This window comes from Panthera uncia, chromosome A2 (genome assembly GCF_023721935.1).
Source record: "Panthera uncia isolate 11264 chromosome A2, Puncia_PCG_1.0, whole genome shotgun sequence".
Lineage (NCBI taxonomy): Eukaryota > Metazoa > Chordata > Mammalia > Carnivora > Felidae > Panthera > Panthera uncia.
The window spans coordinates 145681360-145700441 of record NC_064816.1 but is presented as its reverse complement, the minus strand read 5'-3'; the positions used below and the strand labels follow the sequence as shown (position 1 = coordinate 145700441).

The 19082-nt window shown below is 50.1% G+C and overlaps 1 protein-coding gene and 2 long non-coding RNA genes across 4 annotated transcripts in view; 1 reads left to right on the top strand and 2 right to left on the bottom strand.

Annotated features, from left to right (window-relative positions):
- Nucleotides 1–10436, bottom strand: part of LOC125930177 (uncharacterized) — a 28764-nt gene extending 18328 nt beyond the window's left edge. The window contains exon 1 of the long non-coding RNA XR_007460100.1: nt 10352–10436. This is a non-coding gene — a long non-coding RNA (uncharacterized LOC125930177). The remainder of the gene's footprint in view (nt 1–10351) is intronic.
- FAM180A (family with sequence similarity 180 member A) overlaps nt 10102–19082 on the top strand; it is a 15606-nt gene continuing 6625 nt past the window's right edge. Inside the window, exons 1-2 of one of the 2 annotated variants that reach the window (XM_049641914.1) lie at nt 10102–10486; nt 16098–16196. In XM_049641914.1, coding sequence (XP_049497871.1) covers nt 10411–10486; nt 16098–16196 — 175 coding nt within the window. In that variant the 5' untranslated portion in view covers nt 10102–10410. The remainder of the gene's footprint in view (nt 10487–16097; nt 16197–19082) is intronic. The other variant, XM_049641915.1, reaches the window with a different exon arrangement.
- The window catches only part of LOC125930178 (uncharacterized), an 8951-nt gene continuing 2569 nt past the window's right edge, over nt 12701–19082 (bottom strand). Inside the window, exons 2-3 of the long non-coding RNA XR_007460101.1 lie at nt 16530–16973; nt 12701–12937 (exon numbers count right to left, since the gene is read on the bottom strand). This is a non-coding gene — a long non-coding RNA (uncharacterized LOC125930178). The remainder of the gene's footprint in view (nt 12938–16529; nt 16974–19082) is intronic.

The window sequence follows — 19082 nt, the reverse complement described above, 5'->3', positions numbered from 1 at the left end:
AAACCAAGATATTTTTCTAACTTCTCCCCTAGCCTCCACCCTTCTCTTCTTTCCGGAACAAATGTTTTCCCCAGCATTTCTGCATTAAGAGGGAAAAGAAAAAGGAAAGTTTCTCCCCCCTTGATAGCTGATGAAAATCAACTAGCTGGCAGTTATTTACCAAAATTTGATTCAGAAAGTAACCCACCATGGACTGGATTTGGATTTTAAGGACAAACCTGAAAGAGCTTCTGAGGCACCGTTTTGAAGTTTTACCAAAAGCGGCCAGGAGGTAAATTTGCTAAGCTGTGGTTATTGGCATTAGGGGTTGCAGAGGCAGGAAATTCCCTGCATAACTAGCCTCTCTTCCCCAAGCCTGCTGGGATCACGGACGTCCAACACCTCCCTGGCTGTTCCTCCCCATTCCCAGCCCAGCCACCCACTGGCTCCGAGCAGAGCCGACCCGCCATTTACTGTAAGTGACAGCTTCGGAGCATATTTTCACATCCATTCATCAAATCCCTTCAAGGCGAGAATTCAGGGCAAGAGGTGGGATTTAACTTGCAGGGACGCCAATCACTTCCTCCTTTATAAAGTCTCGGCAATGTCTTCGCCTTCTATGGAATCCTAGCCGGAGAACAGCCAAGACGCCCACCCCAGTGAACTTTCCATTCTGAGAAATTCCTTCTGGAATCACCCAACCACCTCCACCTCTCTGACACTCCCACCTTCCCCAACACACACACACACACACACACACACACACACACACAGAATATTAGTCAGGGTAGGCCTAACTCCTGTAACAAACATTCCCAACATCCCAGTGGATTAACATACTGCAGGGCTGTGTCACACATTTAATACCCACTGCTCTTCGTAGATATTGCCTTGACTGTAAGTTTTTTTCTAATTAAATGTCTTGCCTTCTAGGTCATAATTCTTTTCTTCTTTTTCATTTTTTTTAATGTTTATTTATTTTGGAGAGGAGAGAGAGAGAGAGAGAGAGGGCACGGGCACGCGCACAAGCTGGGGAGGGGCAGAGAGAGAGGGAGACACAGAATCTGAAGCAGACTCCGGGCTCTGAGCTGTCACCACAGAGCCTGATATGGGGCTTGAACTCACGAACCACGAGATCATGACCTGAGCGCAAGTCAGACGCTTAACCAGCTGCGCCACCCAGGCACCCCTAGGTCATAATTCTTTGAGCAAGTGTGACTTATACTTTTTTGTGTAACTGAGACACCCTTCTTTACAGTTTGCAGTGCAAATAGCATGCCTCAACCAACATCCCCTAGTTGGTAGTAACTAGAAATCCAGCTGATATTTTCTAAGGTCCTTGCTCCTTTGCCTTTAAATATCCAAAAATATCCAGGTTCTTATTAGTATGTAGGTAGGGCATTGGAGGACAAAATGCAAAGGAAATGAGAAGTCTTGAGGAGGGATCAAACGGTATTTAGCCCTCACCGGCCGTGCCAACAGCAGTGAGGGGCTGAGGGCTGGAGAGGAGTTTTACTTCCCCGGGGTATGTAGTCACCATAAGCAGAGTGCCTTCTGGAAGCCACAGCAGGGATCCCTCTGGACTGTGCTCAGTCAAGAAAACTATACCAGGGGGAGCGGAATTGGAGGAAGGCGGTCAAAAGATACAAAATTCCAGTTATCAGATAAGTAAGTCCTAAGGACACGTCGTACAGTGTAGGGACTACAACTAACACTGCTGAGGACAGCGGTGTCCTGACCAGTCGGTCCTGAGAGTTCTCCTCACGTGGAGAATTTCTTTTCTTTTTATTCTACCTTTACGAGAAGATGGACGTTAGCCGAAGCTACTGTGGTCATCATTTCCCAACGTGTGCAAATCAAACCATCATGCTGTATGCCTTAAATTTTTACAGGGATGTCTGTCAATAATTTCTCAATGAAATTGAAAAAAAAGAAGAAGAAGAAGAAAACCATACTGAAGATCTGAGCCCCTCCCGCAAAGACTCCTTCAGCTGCTTCCTCAGGCAAGGCAACCCCAGGAGCACTGGATTGGATGGGCCCATCGATCCATCTGTCTGTCTACCCATCTGCCTATCTCAGACTCCCTGGTAACTTGCTTTGGGGGATCCTGTTTGGCAGTTGCTTTCGCTAAAGAACAAAAAAAAAGTTGGAACCTCTCAGAGGACAGTGCCACCACTGATGTTTTCTCCACAGTGGCTTGCAGGGGTGGACACCTGTTTGTCATATAAAGACAACTGGGTCAATTCTGAGAGGGACTAGTAGCATCACGAATAGAGTTAGGAAGCCTAAGGGATGGATAGGAATGCCTAGAATCTGTTCCAGTGAAATCTGAATGCATGCTATGTCCCTGTTTTAGCTCCCTCCCTCACACACACACATACACACACACACACACACACACACACACACACACACACGCTAGAAGCAAAGGGTCTAATTGGCTATTATTTTTATTTTTTTTTAACGTTTTATTTATTTTTGAGACAGGGAGAGACAGAGCATGAACAGGGGAGGGTCAGAGAGAGGGAGACACAGAATCTGAAACAGGCTCCAGGCTCCGAGCTGTCAGCACAGAGCCCGACGCGGGGCTCGAACTCACGGACCGCGAGATCGTGACCTGAGCCGAAGTCGGCCGCTTAACCGACCGAGCCACCCGGGCGCCCCCTAATTGGCTATTTTTAATCTGAGAAACACAAAGATCCCAGGCTGGACAAGTCAAACAAAAACACAGTCTCTCCACTCTCTGGCCTCCCCAGACACGGCACCTGCACTTACAATGGAGACCACGCGGTCACGTCGTCTATGCGGGAGCCAGGCGGCTGAACTGATCGCATGTCAGATGCTGTGGTGACATGTAAACCCGACTTCCGGGGCTTTGCTGCCCAGCCTGAGCCTGATGGCATGTCCACCTGAGGAGAGATCCGGCCCATTTTGTTCAACTGGCCCATCAATTGGTGGGCCTTACCTTTACTCCCCCAAATGACTGCCCGGGCCCGTAGAACTGCCGACGCCTGGATGTGGAGGCCTTACGTCGCCACAGGAGCTGAATCACCCGAATGTTCCTTTTACTCTGTGTGCAGGGGACCTCTGTGCTGCCGGGGGGTGTCCTGGCCCGGCCTGGCACAAACGTGCACGTACTACTGAGTCATTTGTGTTGGCAACTCTTCAGGCCCGGTGACTTTTCTGCTTTAGAGGCTGGCCCTTCATAATTACAGCTGTGTTTCTGTTGTCACACCAAATTACCTCACTTACAGCCTTAAAATAGAATCCAGCCTAAAGGTGCTGGCTGGCCACGCAGAGAGGGAGGCTTCATAAGACTCAGAACCTGGGTGTTGAGCCAGGGGGCAGGGCTTGAAGCCAGACACAAAAGTCCCAACTCTTAAAACCTAGGTCTCCTCTCTTTTCTCTGCATGATAGAAACAGAGCAGTGCCATAAAACTGTCTGTTCCCAAACTAGAAACGAGAATGATCTTGGAGTTCTGCCTCTGTCCTGCTCCCATTCATCTTACTTACTTACGGGATGGGATCTATTCTTCCGGCCTTCACATTACTCTCCCCCTTGGCCACTCTGCCATGTGCCCAGGAGGCTGACACCTACAGACCCCATCGCCCCACTCCCTTGCCCTCTGGCTGTCAGATGGGTTAGACTAATGGAAGCAGGAGAGGGAAATTAGAAAGGGGGAGAGGAGAGAGGTCAAGGCGTGTATTCCCCTGTTCCCTGCTGGACCGTAGTTGGCAGTGGTTGTATTCTTTCACCTGGGCCCTAGCTCTTGGCAGGTGGCCTCTCTTTATTTCCTTCCTTTGTCCCCCAGGTGGAGGGAGGGTGTAGGAGAGTCGCGTGGCTGCTGTGACAAAGCGACACATATTGGATGGTTGAAAACAACAGAAGTGTATCGTCTCCCAGTTCTGGAGGCTAGAAAGTCTGACATCAAGGTGTTGGCAAGGCCACGCTCCCCCTGAAACACGTAGGGGAGGATCCTTCCTTGCCCCTTCTAGCTCCGGATCATGGCCCACAATCTTGGCATTCCTTGGCTTACAGGTGCATCCCTCCCATTCCGTCTCCATCATCACATGGCCGTCTTCTCCTCATGTGTCTCTGTCTGTGTCCCCTCTTCGAAGGATACCAGTCACATGGGATGAGGGCCCACCCAAACTGACCTTATCTTAACTTAGTTATATCTGCAAAGACTCTATTTCAAAATAATATCATATTCACAGAAACTGGGGGTTAGGACTTCAAAATATCTTCTTGGGGGACCTATTTCGATCCCGCCCACATAGTAACAGCCTCCACTGTGATGAGTCCCTGGACTGGTCCCTTAACGCTTTCCCTCCTTGTAAAGAGTCTCTACGTTAGATGCTTCAGCTCCTTTTTAAACAGTGCCACCTGTTTTCTGCCAGGACCTTGACAGAGACCCCTACTGCCCAGCTTCCTTGCTGGCAGAGCACCTACTAAGTGTCAGAAGGCACTGGGGATACAATGGTGAGCAAACATTGGCATAGCCCCTGCCTTCATAGGGCTTACAATCTACAGTTTAATAGGCTTCATCAAAATCTCACAAAGTAAAGGGGTGCCTGGGTGGCTCAGTCGGTTGAGCGTCCGACTCTTGATTTTGGCTCAGGTCATGGTCTCACAGTTCATGAGTTCGAGCCCTTGAATCAGGCTCTACATTCTCAGGGCAGAGCCTGCTTTTGATCCTCTGTCTCCCTCTGTCTCTGCCCCTCCCTCGCTCACACTCTCACACTCTCTCTCTCAAAAATAAATAAAACATTTTTTTTTAATGTCACAAAGTAAAATTACAAATGGATTGAGATACAGAGGATAGGTTGACACACTATAAATATGCTCCCTTGGGAAAATCGCTCTAGGCAGGGAGTCCAGGAGGGGCTTCCCAGGGAGAGGGACACCTGAGCCAGAATGCAAAGGATGAATGGAGTCAACCAGATAAAGAGGGGAGCTTAAGGCCCCCCTCTTGGTTAAGGGGGGAGACCCCAAAAGAGTTATGCCATGGTGTCCATATTTCCTTCCAATGGGGGATCTATTTTCACTCATATCCCAATCCATCTACAAAGAACCCTTCTCTCCGAGAAAAGTTTACGCTGTCTCCCATCCTTACCGCTGAGACCACAGCAGAGAACCCCCGTATGCAGAGGTTAGTGCTCAGAGAGTGAGAAGCCATCCCCAAGGCCCACAGGTAAACAGTAGCTGCACGGCACCGAGGGCACAGTAGGGAGCGAGCGCCTAGAAACCAAGCAACGCGGGCCCCGCACACAAACTCCACACCTCCACACTGAAGTCACAACATCCCTGAAACCAGCACCTCCTCCTTCTGTGTCCACAGTCTCAGCTGGGGACACCCCAGAACTTCTGGTCTGCCCCCTCTCTCCTCTCTCAGCTCTTTGTGAGATCACCGCGTGCCCCTGATTTTACCACTTCCAGCTTGCTCAAGTCATGCACTCCTCACATTCACCACTAGCCCCGGCCCTGCTTCAGGTCCTTATCATGTTTCCCTAGGGCTTCGTATCTGCTCTCTCCTTGACTGGCCTCTACTCTGTCAAATCCACCCTCAGCAGCACAGCCACCATAAAGCTGGCCACCTCACTCCCCCGACAGTGGCCTTGATGACTCCCTATTCCCGATAGCGCACAGTCCGGGAATGGCACAAAAGGCTCTCCTTGACTGGGCCCTGCCTCCCTCCCAGCCTGCCTCCCACTGCCACCTGGCTCATCCTTGATCTTCCAACAAGGCCACCACTTTTAGTTCCACATACACATCAACTTGTCTCTCCCCTCTGTGCCATTTTTCGGGTTATCCCACCCCCGCCGCACTGTTCCTTCTTCCACAACCTAATTAAATCCAACTCATCCCTAAAAACTTAATTCTGGTCTCAACTCCTCCAAGAAGCCTTCCCTGATAACTGTCCCCTCTCGTTTCCTACCATAGGATCCTCCATCATTAAATCTAACATGGCATGTTCTAAATATCTATGGAGGTGCCTATTTCCCTGATTAGAATACAGATTCTTGATGCTGGGGATGACCCCTCATTCGGTTTGATATGCCTATTGCCTGATCAACTCAAAGAGTTGATGCCCAAAGACTAGATGCATGAATTAGTGAATGACAAACCAATGGGTATTGACTGTCCCACTTTGGTGCTGAAGCCCTCAAAATGACCAGAAGCTTCCCCCACCTATTACTCTATATTGCATGGGCCCAGCCCCGCAGTCCCTCTGCTGCATGATGCTTCCGCCGTGTAGAAGCTGTTTCACTGGCGTTTCGTTTTCATCTCAACCCCTGCTAGGTAGCTTATAAGAGTATTTACCGTTGAAGAGTTGTGTGACCCTAGCTATTTATCCTTTCTAAGCTTCTATTTGCCATACATAAAATGAGCTCTGTTATACTATCCACCAAACAGACTTGCCATGAAAACTGAATGAAATAAAATCAGGTATGTGGTCAGAACTCAGTAAATGGTTAGGTATGACTAAGCTGTAAAGCAAACGCTGCTGATCAGAGGTACACGGGTAAGGGCAGCGGGACTTCAGAGGTAAAAATGGACTCAAAGGCTGTTGCCTTAAGTAGAACATCCTTCCCACCCCCCAAAGTGTTCTTTACACAATCAGTAACTCTGGGAAGCTCCAGTGTTGTGGGTTTACTGTGTCATCACAGAAGCCCAGGGTTTGTTGGTCTCAGCCCATGTGCGCAGAATTGCTGTGTAAGAAAAACAAGGAGAGCATGAAAAAGTCAGTGTATTAGGCCAGGGGTTTCCTAGCCTCCAGTGAGGCTCCTGGGGAAACTAGACATTTGCCTCCTGCTGCCATGTTGTAGTGGTGGGGTCCTCTCTCTTCATCCCTTTGTCCCTCTCTTCTGTGTGCACACACACTCTCTCTCTCTCTCTGAACTAATAAATTAACTAATTAAACAAAAAGAAGTACACTGAATGGCAAAGGAAACCATCCACAAAATGAAAAGGCAACATACAAAATGGGAAGGAATATTTGCAAATCATATATCTGAAAAGGGACTAATATCCAACATACATAAAGAACTCATACAAATTCAGTAGCCAAAAAAAACAATCCGATTAAAAAACAGATGGAGGAACTGACCATTTGTCCAAAGAAGACAAACAAATGACCAACAGGTATGTGAAAGGTGTGCAACATCACTCATCACCCGAGAAATGCAAATCAAAAGCACAATGAGATATCACCTCACACCTGTTAGCTTGGCCATCATCAAAAAGATAAGCGATTACGAATGTTGGTGAGGATGTGAGGAAAGGGAACACTTGAGCACTGTTGGTGGGAATGCAAAATGGTGCAGCCAATGTGGAAAACAGCATGGGGGGGAGGGCCTCAAAAAATTAATAATAGAATTATCATTTGATCTAGACATGTCACCCCCATCCTCACTGCAGCATTATTCACAATAGCCAAGACATGAAATAACCTAGTGTCCACTGACAGATGAATGGATAAAGAAGAGGTGGTGTGTGTGCATACACACACACACACACACACACACACACACACACACACTGGAATATCACTCAGCCATAGGAGAGAAGGAAATCATGCCACTTGCAACAACATGAACGGAACTCCAGGGCATTGTGCTAAGTGAAATAAGCCAGACAGAGAAAGACAAAAACCATATGATCTCACTTCTACGTAAAACCTAAAAAAAAAAGAAAAGAAAGAAAAACAGAGAACAGATCGGTGGTTGCCAAAGATAGAAGAAATGTGTGAAGGTGGTCAAAGGTACAAACTTCCAGTTATAATATAAGTATGTCCTGGGGATGCGATGTATATCATGGACACTAGAACTGATCACACTGTTTTGTACATGTAACAGTTGCTAAGAAAGTAGAATTTCTGTGAGGCAATAACTAAACTTACTGTGGTGATCTGGTGACAGAACCTCTCCTAGCCCTGCTCTGCTCAGTGCAGTAGCCACTGGCCACATGTATTTAAGCATTCCCTTCAAATGTGGCTGTCCTGAGGGCACCTGGGTGGCTCAGTCGGCTAAGCTTCTAACTTCAGCTCAGGTCATGATCTCGTGGTCTGTGAGTTCAAGCCCCGCGTCAGGCTCTGTGCTGACTGCTCAGAGCCTGGAGCCTGTTTCAGATTCTGTGTCTCCCTCTCTCTCTGCCCCTCCCCTGCTCATGCTCTCTCTCTGTCCCTCAAAGAGGAATAAACATTAAAAATAAGTAAATAAATTAAAATGTGGCTGTTCTGAACTGAGATGTGCTGTGCGAAATACACATGAGAATAGAAAAGATTCTGTTGAGACGTATATTGATTACATGTAGAAATTATATTTTAGATATATTTGGTTAAATAAAATATATCATTATGATTGGTATAATACTGTTTCTTTTCACTTTTTTTAATGGGGCTACCAGAAATTTTTAAATTACATTTGTGACTCACAGTATATGCCTACAAGACAGGAGAGCAGTCCTGTACAGACCTCAGAGCTCGATGCAAGCATTAAATCAGTCAAGACAAGGAGAGGGCCTAGCACAGCGCCTGAAACAAATTAAGTACCCAATAGCTACTGTCAATATTAGTAAGATCGGTGGGTTTTTTTTTTTAATTTTTTTAATGTTTATTTTTGAGACAGAGAGAGACAGAGCATGAGCATGGGAGGGGTAGAAAGAAAGGGAGAGACACTGAGAGAGGGAAATAGAGAGAGAGAGGGAGACACAGAATCCGAAGCAGGCTCCAGGCTCTGAGCTGTTACCATAGAGCCCGACGCAGGGCTCAAACTCACAAGTTGTGACATCGTGACCTGAGCTGAAGTTGGACGCTGAACTGACTGAGCCACCCAGGCATCCCAGATCAGTGATTTTCAAATTTTATAGTCAAATTTGTTTTTCAAGCAACTTCTTGTAACGGATAAAAAAAAAAAAATTCACTTCTGATCAAAGCAGAGAGACCTTGAGGTCTCTCCAGGGGCTGTTGCACCCTGGGCACCACCTCTTTAGGTGGGAAACCATGCACATAAGTCATCCTAAAATGTCCTTCGAGCTCCGGCATTACACATCTACCATTTCGGAGAAGGTCAAGAAGGTATGAGACAAAAACCAAGGTGTCCATGGCAGTACTTTAAAAATGATCACGGGGGCGCCTGGGTGGCTCAGTCGGTTAAGCGGGCGACTTCGGCTCAGGTCATGATCTCGCGGTCCGTGAGTTCAAGCCCCGCGTCAGGCTCTGTGCTGACAGCTCAGAGCCTGGAGCCTGTTTCAGATTCTGTGTCTCCCTCTCTCTGACCCTCCCCCGTTCATGCTCTGTCTCTGTCTCAAAAATAAATAAACGTTAAAAAAAATATTAAAAAAAATGATCACAGACCTTAAATGTTCTCACCACAAAAAAGAAATGATAATTATGTGACACGATAGAGGTGTTAGCTAACGCCACAGTGGTGATCTTATTGCAATACAGAAGGGCATCGAATCAAATCGTCACGTTGTACACACCTTAAACCTACACGATGTTATATGTCAATTAGACCTCAATAAAAAATAGTCACCCCCAAAAAGATCATGGAAAAACACTACCATTTTGCTCAGGAGAATCAAAGCGGTTTGGTCCCAGGTCTAGCTAGACATAGCCCAGAAATTGGGGCGTCATGAATGTGACCGGGAGGAGAGGGTCACCTGTGGGTCCCTGGATGGTTACCCGCATGTACAATTCCCCCGTGCCACAGCACTGCTCTGCTTCTGCCCCTCACAGCCCGCTGACCCTGCCACCTGGGGAAAGCTCTCAGAGCCGGCCCCAGGCACCAACGTGGCTAGGTCCAGCTCAGGGGAAGGGCAGCAAGTGACACTCAGCCCGGACACCACAATGACTCTGCTGTCCTGAAGGCAAGGCTGGGCTGCCAGCCCCAGTGTCTGGTCTGCCAGCCAAGCCTCCTGGCTCTTCCTGCAGTCTACACCCCTGGCTCTGCTGTGTGTGTGTGTGTGTGTGTGTGTGTGTGTTGATGCGGACAGCAGCCAGCTCTCTGCCGGGCTCTCTAACAAGTTCCACGAGTCTGTTTGCTAAAGAAAAATTCCAGTGGGTCCATCCAACACATGGAACTCAAGTACAGAAATTATATTTATCCACCCCACTGCCAAGGAGATCACATGCCCCGTGAGTCACTCCAGATGTGCTCAAAAACAGAGTCTCTCTGTGGAAGCCCGGTCCCCCAATCCCAGAGAGAGTCGAATTAGCAGAGGTCCCAAATCCTGTGTCCCCACCCCCCTAAGAGGCAGTCTCTGCCTCCACCCTTCTGGGGCAGGAAAGGACGCCTTTTGCACTTCTGTAAAGGGAAGGGGGGTAAGAACTCTACCTTCACACTGGGAGGACCAGCACGGGCATACCTGTAGCTCCTGAGGTCCCATTGGGTTCGAGGACAAGTGTCACCTTTTTGGAGCAAAAGATGTGTTGGAACACGCTGCTGCTTCTGCTGTTGTGTTATGATGCTCAGGCGGCGGTGTCCCACAGGTGGAGCAGGGGTAAGTTGCTCTGTATTTATTTGATGCTCATTATTCTTTCTCAAATGCAACTAGAAATCTGGGGGCGGGGGGGGGAGAGTAAGGCGGTGGAAGGAAATTAGACGCCCGGCACCCACACACACACCCCTCTTTTATCTCGTCTCTGCCAATTACTTTATGCTTCTTGACAAGTGAGAAGGTGCTAGAAGGTGATGGGGGATGGGACGCTGAAACACATCAAAGCCGCTGAGGGATCTGGGTGGAGGTGGAGAACGCAGAAAACAGCCCTTTCTGACACGCCAGAGCCAAGTTATCTTTGCTCCGTGGATGTGGGTAGTCTCCCTCCAGCCCCTCTGCCCGCCCACCCCCTGCTGCAGCCAGACAGGGCACGTGAACAGCAGGTACCAGGACGAACACCAGTATCCCGGGGCTCTGGGTGCTGGCTGGCAAAAGGCCTGCCACCTGGGGGACCCGACTAGGGGCCCTGGCCACGGGCTGGCCACATGGAGGTCTCCACACGGCTCCTGAGCTAGACTGGGCACATCTTTCCAGCTGGGGAGAGCCGGCCCAGTGGCAGGAGAGCAAGGGTGACCCTTAGCATTCACGTGTGTGCCAGACGTCTACTCCCACTGGCCCCGCAGTCCACCCCGGAGAGGAGGGAACCCGGCAAGGCTTTTCGCTCACAGCCGACTTCCTTCCCCTGGGGACCGTGCGGCACCTCTTCTCTGTGCCCAGGACCGGCTCCGGGTGGCAGACACTGGTCGCCCGTCCAGCCAATTACAGTTGATTACTGCTGGGGACCGAGAGAGCAGCAGTGAGGACCACTCCGTGCAGAGCTCAACCCGACGGTCTCCACTGCTTGAAATGGACTGAGGTCTCTCTCCCCAAGAGAGCTGGAAAGAGAAGTCAGGCTCATAGGTGTTTCTAGAGATCCAAAATAGAATGAGGACGGGCATGGCAGCGGGGGCACGGCGGGGGTGACGATGAGCCTCCGGGTTCTCAGGGAGAGTGTCGGGAAAGGAGCAGCCAGTGTGGAACAGAGAAGCACAGGGCAAACGGATGTGACACGGGCGGGGAGCAAAGCCACCGCGGTTATCTGAGGTTCTTATTCCCTCATTTTTAAGCTTGTGACCAGGGACTTGCCAGCTCTCTGAGCCGAGCTGTGAAGCGATTGTTGCCCAGAGACGAATAATTCATGTAGCGTTTTCCTTTTATTTTTTTTTTTTTCCGTCTGGTAACATCACCCACACCCACACACACCTCTGCTCATGATACGCACAAACGTTGGAGGCGACACTTAGAAGGAGAGCAAAGAGATCCTGGCATTACATTTGGCCCCTTGCCCCTGCGCAACACTGGGGGCCTTCCTTAATTTGTCTCTTAGAGAAAGATGACAACATCCACCCTCCTAATGCACAGGCTGTTAGAAAGGCAAATGAGATAATCTGACTTGTAACAAGGCTTGGAAACTTCAGAGGCACATCATGAGCTTTCCCCGCAAGCAACCCAGAGATTTCAGTTCTGCCTCTAATTGGTCGTGTGACGTCTGGCAAGCTTGTTAACCTCTCCGAGCTTTGGTTCGCTAACAAGTCGCGTATTAACAGTAACAAAATTTATCTTCCCCGCTTCGTGGTGAAGGTCACATTCAAAGTGTAAACAAGACGCTTTGTACGCGATGAAGAACCTTCTAAATGTGAGCTATCACCTCCCACTTAAACCTCTGAAAAAACTTCATTGAGGAAGTTTGGGGTGCTCAACAGAGGGTTCTGCAGCAGCAGCCTGGGACCAAGTGACTGCCCCGGGGCCTCCCTGGGGAAGGTCTGCCCCCTGCATAATAATAACAAGTCCATCTGGAGACGGGAAGTCAGCACTGGTGAAACAGAGGACACAATGAGGCATCCGTGTTAAGCGCCAGATTAGTGGTTCCCGTCAGGATTCGGAGTCCACAAATGACAGAGTCCCGCAACCATCATCAAAAGTCTTCCACGTAGTTGATTTTTTTTTTCATTTTTAACATTTTTTCCTAATTGTAAAAGGAAGACCCAACTGTCCTTTCCTTTTAAAGACGGAATGAGAGTCACGCCCAAGTACACAGCAATTTTTCCAAACGTACTTAACTGTTCCTTTGGCCTTCATCCTTACCCCCAACCCCCCCCCCCCCCCCCACCCCCCCGGCCTCCACCCTTCCCCACCCCCTGCCCCCAAGCGGAAATGTAGAAATAAACCCACAAGGAACACACCCTCTGTCCCAACGCTCTCTCAGCCTCTCCCAACGAGTGCTCTCTAGGATTCCGCCCTGGGAGGCAGCTTTCCGGGCCAGCCAGGCTCTTCCGGCCCCACCAACTTGACCGACCTGATGACTCACCTGTGGTTCGGGAGGCCAGCGTAGAAGCCGGACATGCCTGGCCCAACTCCCTGCGCCCCCAGGGCCTGTCAGAGCTCCACTTGGGGGGCTGAGGGGAGCTAACCAGTCTTTAAAAACAAAAAAAAAAGAGGAAAGTATATATTAGAATGTACACATTAAATATCTGTTTTTATTAAACACATGTAAATTATTCTTTTTAAAGCAGGCTAATAGAGAAGGATGGCCCTTTAGTTACCTGGTGGGATTTATGTCATCTTTACGTGTCCCTTTTAGTGTGTATGTTTTCAATCACGAATGTTCCATGAAGGGAAGGGCCGGTGATCAGTGTTCAGTAAGTCCTGACTGACGGGACCGGGATAACTGAGCGCACCTGCGTGGCCGCAGTAACCCCCACTGGCAGGTGCTATTCTGACCATCCACGGGTGAGGGAACCAGAGGATGAGGCAGTTGATGAGCCCCAGGTCCCTCCGCCGGAAGGACACAGCTGGATTTTGTCCCCCAGCCCAGCATCAGCATCTATGGCATCAGAGTCTGCCCGGCGCTCCCACGTCCCCTCCGGGTGCTCCCGGCAGCCCTAAGCTCCCCCAAGGGGGTGGGGCAGTCTGGCCCTTTCAGAAACACTCCCACAGAGGAACCCAACACGCGGGGCCAAGGTCCTGGCTCCCTCAGCACGCCACTGGGTTTCCAAAGGGTTGGCCCGAGAGCAGAAAAGTAAGTGACATCGATAAGATCTCCCAAAAGATCTTTTGTAAATGAGAGTTTTTTTTCCCCCTCCACACCCACTATCAGTTGCACTGAGTTGCTTTCACGGATTCATTAAAAATGTGGTTGTACTTCGGCTTGATATGGTGTGCAGTTGGAATCCTTCCCAACAAGCTCTCTGCTACAAGTGCTGTGTGGTTATGTGGAAACCATGGTTGGCCTTAATACCATTCTGTTCTACTGAGCACATTTGGAAGACGGGGAGGGGGGTGGGGTGGGTGGAGATTTTGCTCCAGATCACAAGAAGTCAGAGAGAAGGTCAGGTCACAAAGCAAAGACAGGCTCTTCCGTGTAAGGGGACTTCTGTCCCCGGGTCTGGGTGAGAAAGCTTGGACAGCTCAAGGTAGGTGGGGGGGAGGGGGAGGGACAGGTGCCAGCCTTGACTGAGATCATTCAAAGTAGCTTCTCCCAGGGGTGCCTGGATGGCTCAGTCGGTTAAGTGTCTGGCTCTTGGTTTTGGCTCAGGTCATGATCTCACGGTTCCTGGGTTCGAGCCCAGCAACAGGCTCAGTGCTGACAGTGCAGAGCTTGCGTGGGATTCTCTCTCTCCCTCTCTCTCTGCCCCTCCCCCTCTTGCACGCACACTACCTCCATCTCTCTCTCTCCCCCCCTCAAAAGAAATAAACTTTAAAAAAAAAAAAAAAGGAGCTTCTCCCAAGCAGGGATAAGGACTCCTCGGAGATACAGGGAGGGTATGGTAGAGACAGGAGACCACACCAGCCTTTTGATATTCAGCAGGCACCTGGAATTGCAAATAAATTCTAGAACCATCCTGTTAGAAAAGAAGGAATTAGTAAAGCGCTCTGTTTGAAAAGAATGGAGGGGCGTGACAAGGGTAGTTAATGTGTTTCTATGGATCATCGGTTCATTCAACAGCTGTGGGCAGGATGCTGCCCACTGGGAACACAGCAGCAAACAAAACAGACATGATCCCATGCTCTCAGGGAGCTGACATTCTAGTGAGGGAAACAGACAACAAACACCTATACAAATAAGACATCTGGTTTGTTTGAGGACAATAAATTAGGGACAGAGTAGAGAGGATTATATTCTTAAATAGAGAAGTGAGGGAGGGTCTCCCTAAAGAGGTGACTGAAGACCTGAAGGAAGCAAGGGCATGAGCCACTCAGTTGCCGGAGAAAGAGTATTCGAGGCAGAGGAAATGGAAGTGCAAAGGCCCCGTGGTAGAAGCAGGTGCGGCATGCTCAAGGAACGGTGAGGCCCACAGCTGGGGTGGCGTGAGCCCAGGGAGAATGACGAGCGAGTTCAGAGACGTAGGAAGAGGTCAAGTCTTGTAGCACCTGCTCGTCCTCTGGAGATCTTGGGTTTTTACTCTGAGCGAGATTGAAGCCACTGAGGGTTCTGGCCAGAGGAGTGACAGCATCCGACCTACGTTTTCCCTTTAGTGGTTGTATTAAGAATAGAATGACGGGGGGGGGGAGCCGAGGATGGAAGCAGAGACACCACTAGGAGAGGTGCTCACGGCCGGAGCCAGGGGTCGAGCAGAGATGTTGCAAGAAGCAGCCAGACTCCGGGTATATTTTGAAGGTAGAGCCCACAAGATTGGCTGATTGGTTGGCTGTAGGATGCGAAATAGAAAAGTCCAGGTGTCTGGCCTGAGCAACTGAGAGAGATGGGGACGACTAGACAAAGAAGGAAGGGTATGGGGGGGGAGATGGGTTTGTGTGTGTGTGTGTGTGTTGGGGTTGGGCCTGGGTGTGGGCTCAGGAGAGACGAATGGGCAAGGCGATGCCTGCAGGTGGTCGGGGGCATGGATGTCTGGTCTGGAATATGAAGTTGAAAGTCGGCACGGAAGTGAGTGTGGCCGGAAGACAGCAGAGAGCCGAAGACGAGGCCAGGACTCCGCAATGTGAAGAGGTGGGTGAGAACGAAGGGCAGCCAGTGAAGAGGGGTTTCTTTTTCTAAGATAGAAAGAGACCAGTTGTCGTGCTGATGCGAATGATCCAGTAAGGAGGGGAACGTCAATTAACGATGCAGGCGAGAAAAGGAGGAAAGGCCGAAGGCCACCTTCAGTGGAGACTTCCGCACACCCACGTGGAGACGGGAGCATGGACACAATAGCAGAGAAGTCAGAGCGTGCGGACAAGAGACAGGCAACTGGTTTAAGGAAAGGGTGGAAGGTGTGAAACCAAGTGAGAGGAACCGGGAAGTATGGGTAATGGTCGGGCAGCATTTAAAGGCCCAGATGAGGGGGCCCCTGGGGGGCTCAGTCGGTGAAGCGTCCGACTTCAGCTCCGGTCATGATCTCACGGTCCGTGGGTTGGAGCCCCGCATCGGGCTCTGGGCTGACAGCTCGGAGCCTGGAGCCTGCTTCGGATCCTGTGTCTCCCTCTCTCTCTGCCCCTCCCCCGCTCACACTCTCCGTCTCAAAACTAAATAAACGTTAAAAAAATTTTTCACATAAAGGCCCATGTGAGGATAACGATCATGAACTCAAAAGGAGACCGTCTAACATGAGTGTGTTTTCCTCTGGCCGCATTTCAGGTGAGCAGGTGCAGCAGTTGAATAGGCGAAGAGATGGGGTGTCATTTTGCCAAGTGGTCACAAAGGAACCAAGAGAGAGCAAAGGAGTCGGCAGTCTATGTAAGAGAGCAATCATAGGCCTGTAGTAATTTGACCTTGCGTCTCACATTATTGTAAGTCGGAGATTTTTAAAAATTGTGCGTGATTCATTTCAGAATCTGTTTTATACCAAATGCATTCATCATTAACTACATTATCCTTCCCCGAGCCCAGTCTTTGGGCCGATACGCCTACAAAAAAGGCAGCACTGTTCTCCCTACTGGCGAGATGGGGTTTTGGAGCCCGCAAAGCCTGGCTTTCATCTCAGTCCCACGGCAAACAAATTGGGTGGCCCGGGGCAAGTTTCTTAACCTCCCCGTTTCTTCATCTATGACATGGCAAGTTAGTACTTACCTCACGAGGTACGTGTGGAAAGCCCAAAGCACGCCGATGAGCACACAGTGGGCTCGTGCACAGTTATGGTATCTGAGCTCCACATTTTAACAACTTTGGTCCGCAGCCCAGATGTGTCTCTCAGCAGAAGACGTGGACAGAACAGGCCCCGACACATGACGCTCGAATCTCTGGACTCTGTTCCCGGGCTGTCTTGGTGCACGGGCATAACGTTTAGCAAGTGAGTCATTTGCTCTGTGCTGGTCTGTCCTATCACAGAGCCTCAATTTCCCCCCGAAGGCTCGTTTGTCCAGGGAGTCAGGGAACTGGGGAGAAGCCCATGGTCTTCCTGCCCTGCGACCAGCCATACAGGAGACCTTTGCGCGAGGAGACGTGGAAGTCTCCGACGGCCCCTGGTGGCGCGGGGTGGTCCTCGTGGGCACATTCGCATCCTGGAAGAGTGGGCTGGGTGTGTCGGGTGGAGAAGAAGAAAACATAGTGGCCCAGTTTTACATCAAGCAAGAGGCACATAAAGTCAGTGATTTTGACACGCCTGTCCCTGTAGCCTTCCCGCCTGAGGCTCAACATTCAGGTAGTGCCTAGGAGGGAGTGGGACCCTTCTGCCAGTCTCTAGGTTCCCTCGCTGTCCCCTCTTTCAGAGAAGGTGCTGTTGCTCACGGCCATCCAGTGGGGACACTCTGGTCTCCCTCCCCTCCGCCTTGGGAAGACTGTGCTGCCCCAAACCGTTGACTAATCACTCTCCGTGAGGACACAGCCTTACAACGACCCCCATAAATGTAGGGGTGAGGTGGAGGAAGAGAGGAAAAACCCCAGCAAAGCCTGAGGAGTCTCCATGGCGGTTCTGTTTTTGTTGGGATTTTGGTTTTTCTTTTTTAATGTTTATTTATTCTTGAGAGAGAGAGAGAGAGAGAGAGAAGGAGAGCATGAATGGGGGAGGGGCAGAGTGAGAGAGAGACAGAATCCGAAGTAGGCTCCAGGCTCCAAGCTGCCAGCACAGAGCCCGACGCGGGGCTAGAACTCACGAACCACAAGATAACGCCCTGAGTGGAAGCCGGACGCTTAACCGACGGAGCCACCCAGACGCCCCTTGTTGGGCTTTAAAAAAAAACAAAAATACGTGGTTTGTTTTTAAAATCATCCCCAAATATACATTGAGGCTTCCCTTAAAGCCCAGTGTTATGCAGACATCAAGGTCAAACAGGGGAAGCAGAAACTTCTTCCCTCCCTCGCTCCCAGGAGCTGGCAACCAGAACGAACACTTTCAGGGTGACGGACGGCAAGATGTGAAATGTGTAGAAAGGATGCCGAGGGCCTAAGGAGATGAAGAAGGACGGTGGACAGCGGGGTCGCGGGGAAGGGCTTCCTGGGGGAATGAGGCTGTTGGTCTACCCATGAGGGAGCAAGTCTGGTTCACAGCCTCACCCATAGACACCTCTGAGAGCGGGTCTGCTCTTGCTTTGGCCATTTTCACTTCCGGCAGAGTCCGGCCTTCACTGTCGGAGACCAGAACATCTGGAGTGACCGCATACTTCACTTTACGCCCAAATGTTTTGACACGGACCAGACATAGGTTATTTCTCACGCGCTGCCTCCAGCATCTCCGTGAAGGCACATTCCTCCTCTCCAGGCCTCGCCTGGCTTACGGGAAGTCAGACCTGGGCAACTGCCGAGCCTCTGAGATGTCTGGCCGGGGGCCGGCTACATTTCCACACCCATGGCGGTAGAAAACACCTGCCCAACATACCGCCAGTGGGAGGAGAACCAGCAGAATGTAGTGGAAGTGGGTAGAACAGGACAGCAAGGAGGGAGGGGGCCATCTTCCAGAATTCCATGTTCCTCCCACACTGTCTGGGGCAATCATCAGTCCCTGGGTCTAGAGGCTGAAGCTATTTCTAACAATCTTCGCTATTTTAAGAAGACTAAGACTAAGAGCTATTGGAAACAACAGTGTTTTCATTATTAAGCTGAGCTTTGAATCTAGAAGTGTTTTCTTCCCCATTCTTTGAGAGCTCAGGGTCCACTTGGGGCGTGTGAGTCAAAGAAGTGTCGGTATTCACGGGGAGACGATTTCGCTGCGAAGAACTTCCCAGAAGGCAGCCGTCCCAAGTCTGAGATGACAGGACACAGAAAGGACACCATGCCCAGGACATTTATTTCCTCTCATCCCCTTTACCTGCTGGGGTGTGAATTTGGGGTGGGGGGGGGAGGGGAACAGTGTGAATTATTTTAAGGGAACAATACTTGTAATTTTACTATAAGAGAGGAATCCCGCTAAGGGAGAAGAATGAAAGTAAAGTTGTTCTCAGATCCCGAGAACGGAATTTCATCCACCCCTTCAGGGTAAGAAGAAAAGAAGGGCACACAGAAGGAAGAACCCCTGGGCTAACCTGAGAGTGGTCATATAGCCTGGGCAGCTCCTTCTACACATCAGGTCAAACAGCCTCTGATTCTCAACCTTGGCTACCATTAGACGCTGCCATTCGAAGCCTAGGAAGCTTTGAAAAAAAATCTTCCTGTCCCCTTTGTACCCTAGGCACCAATATTTTTTAAATA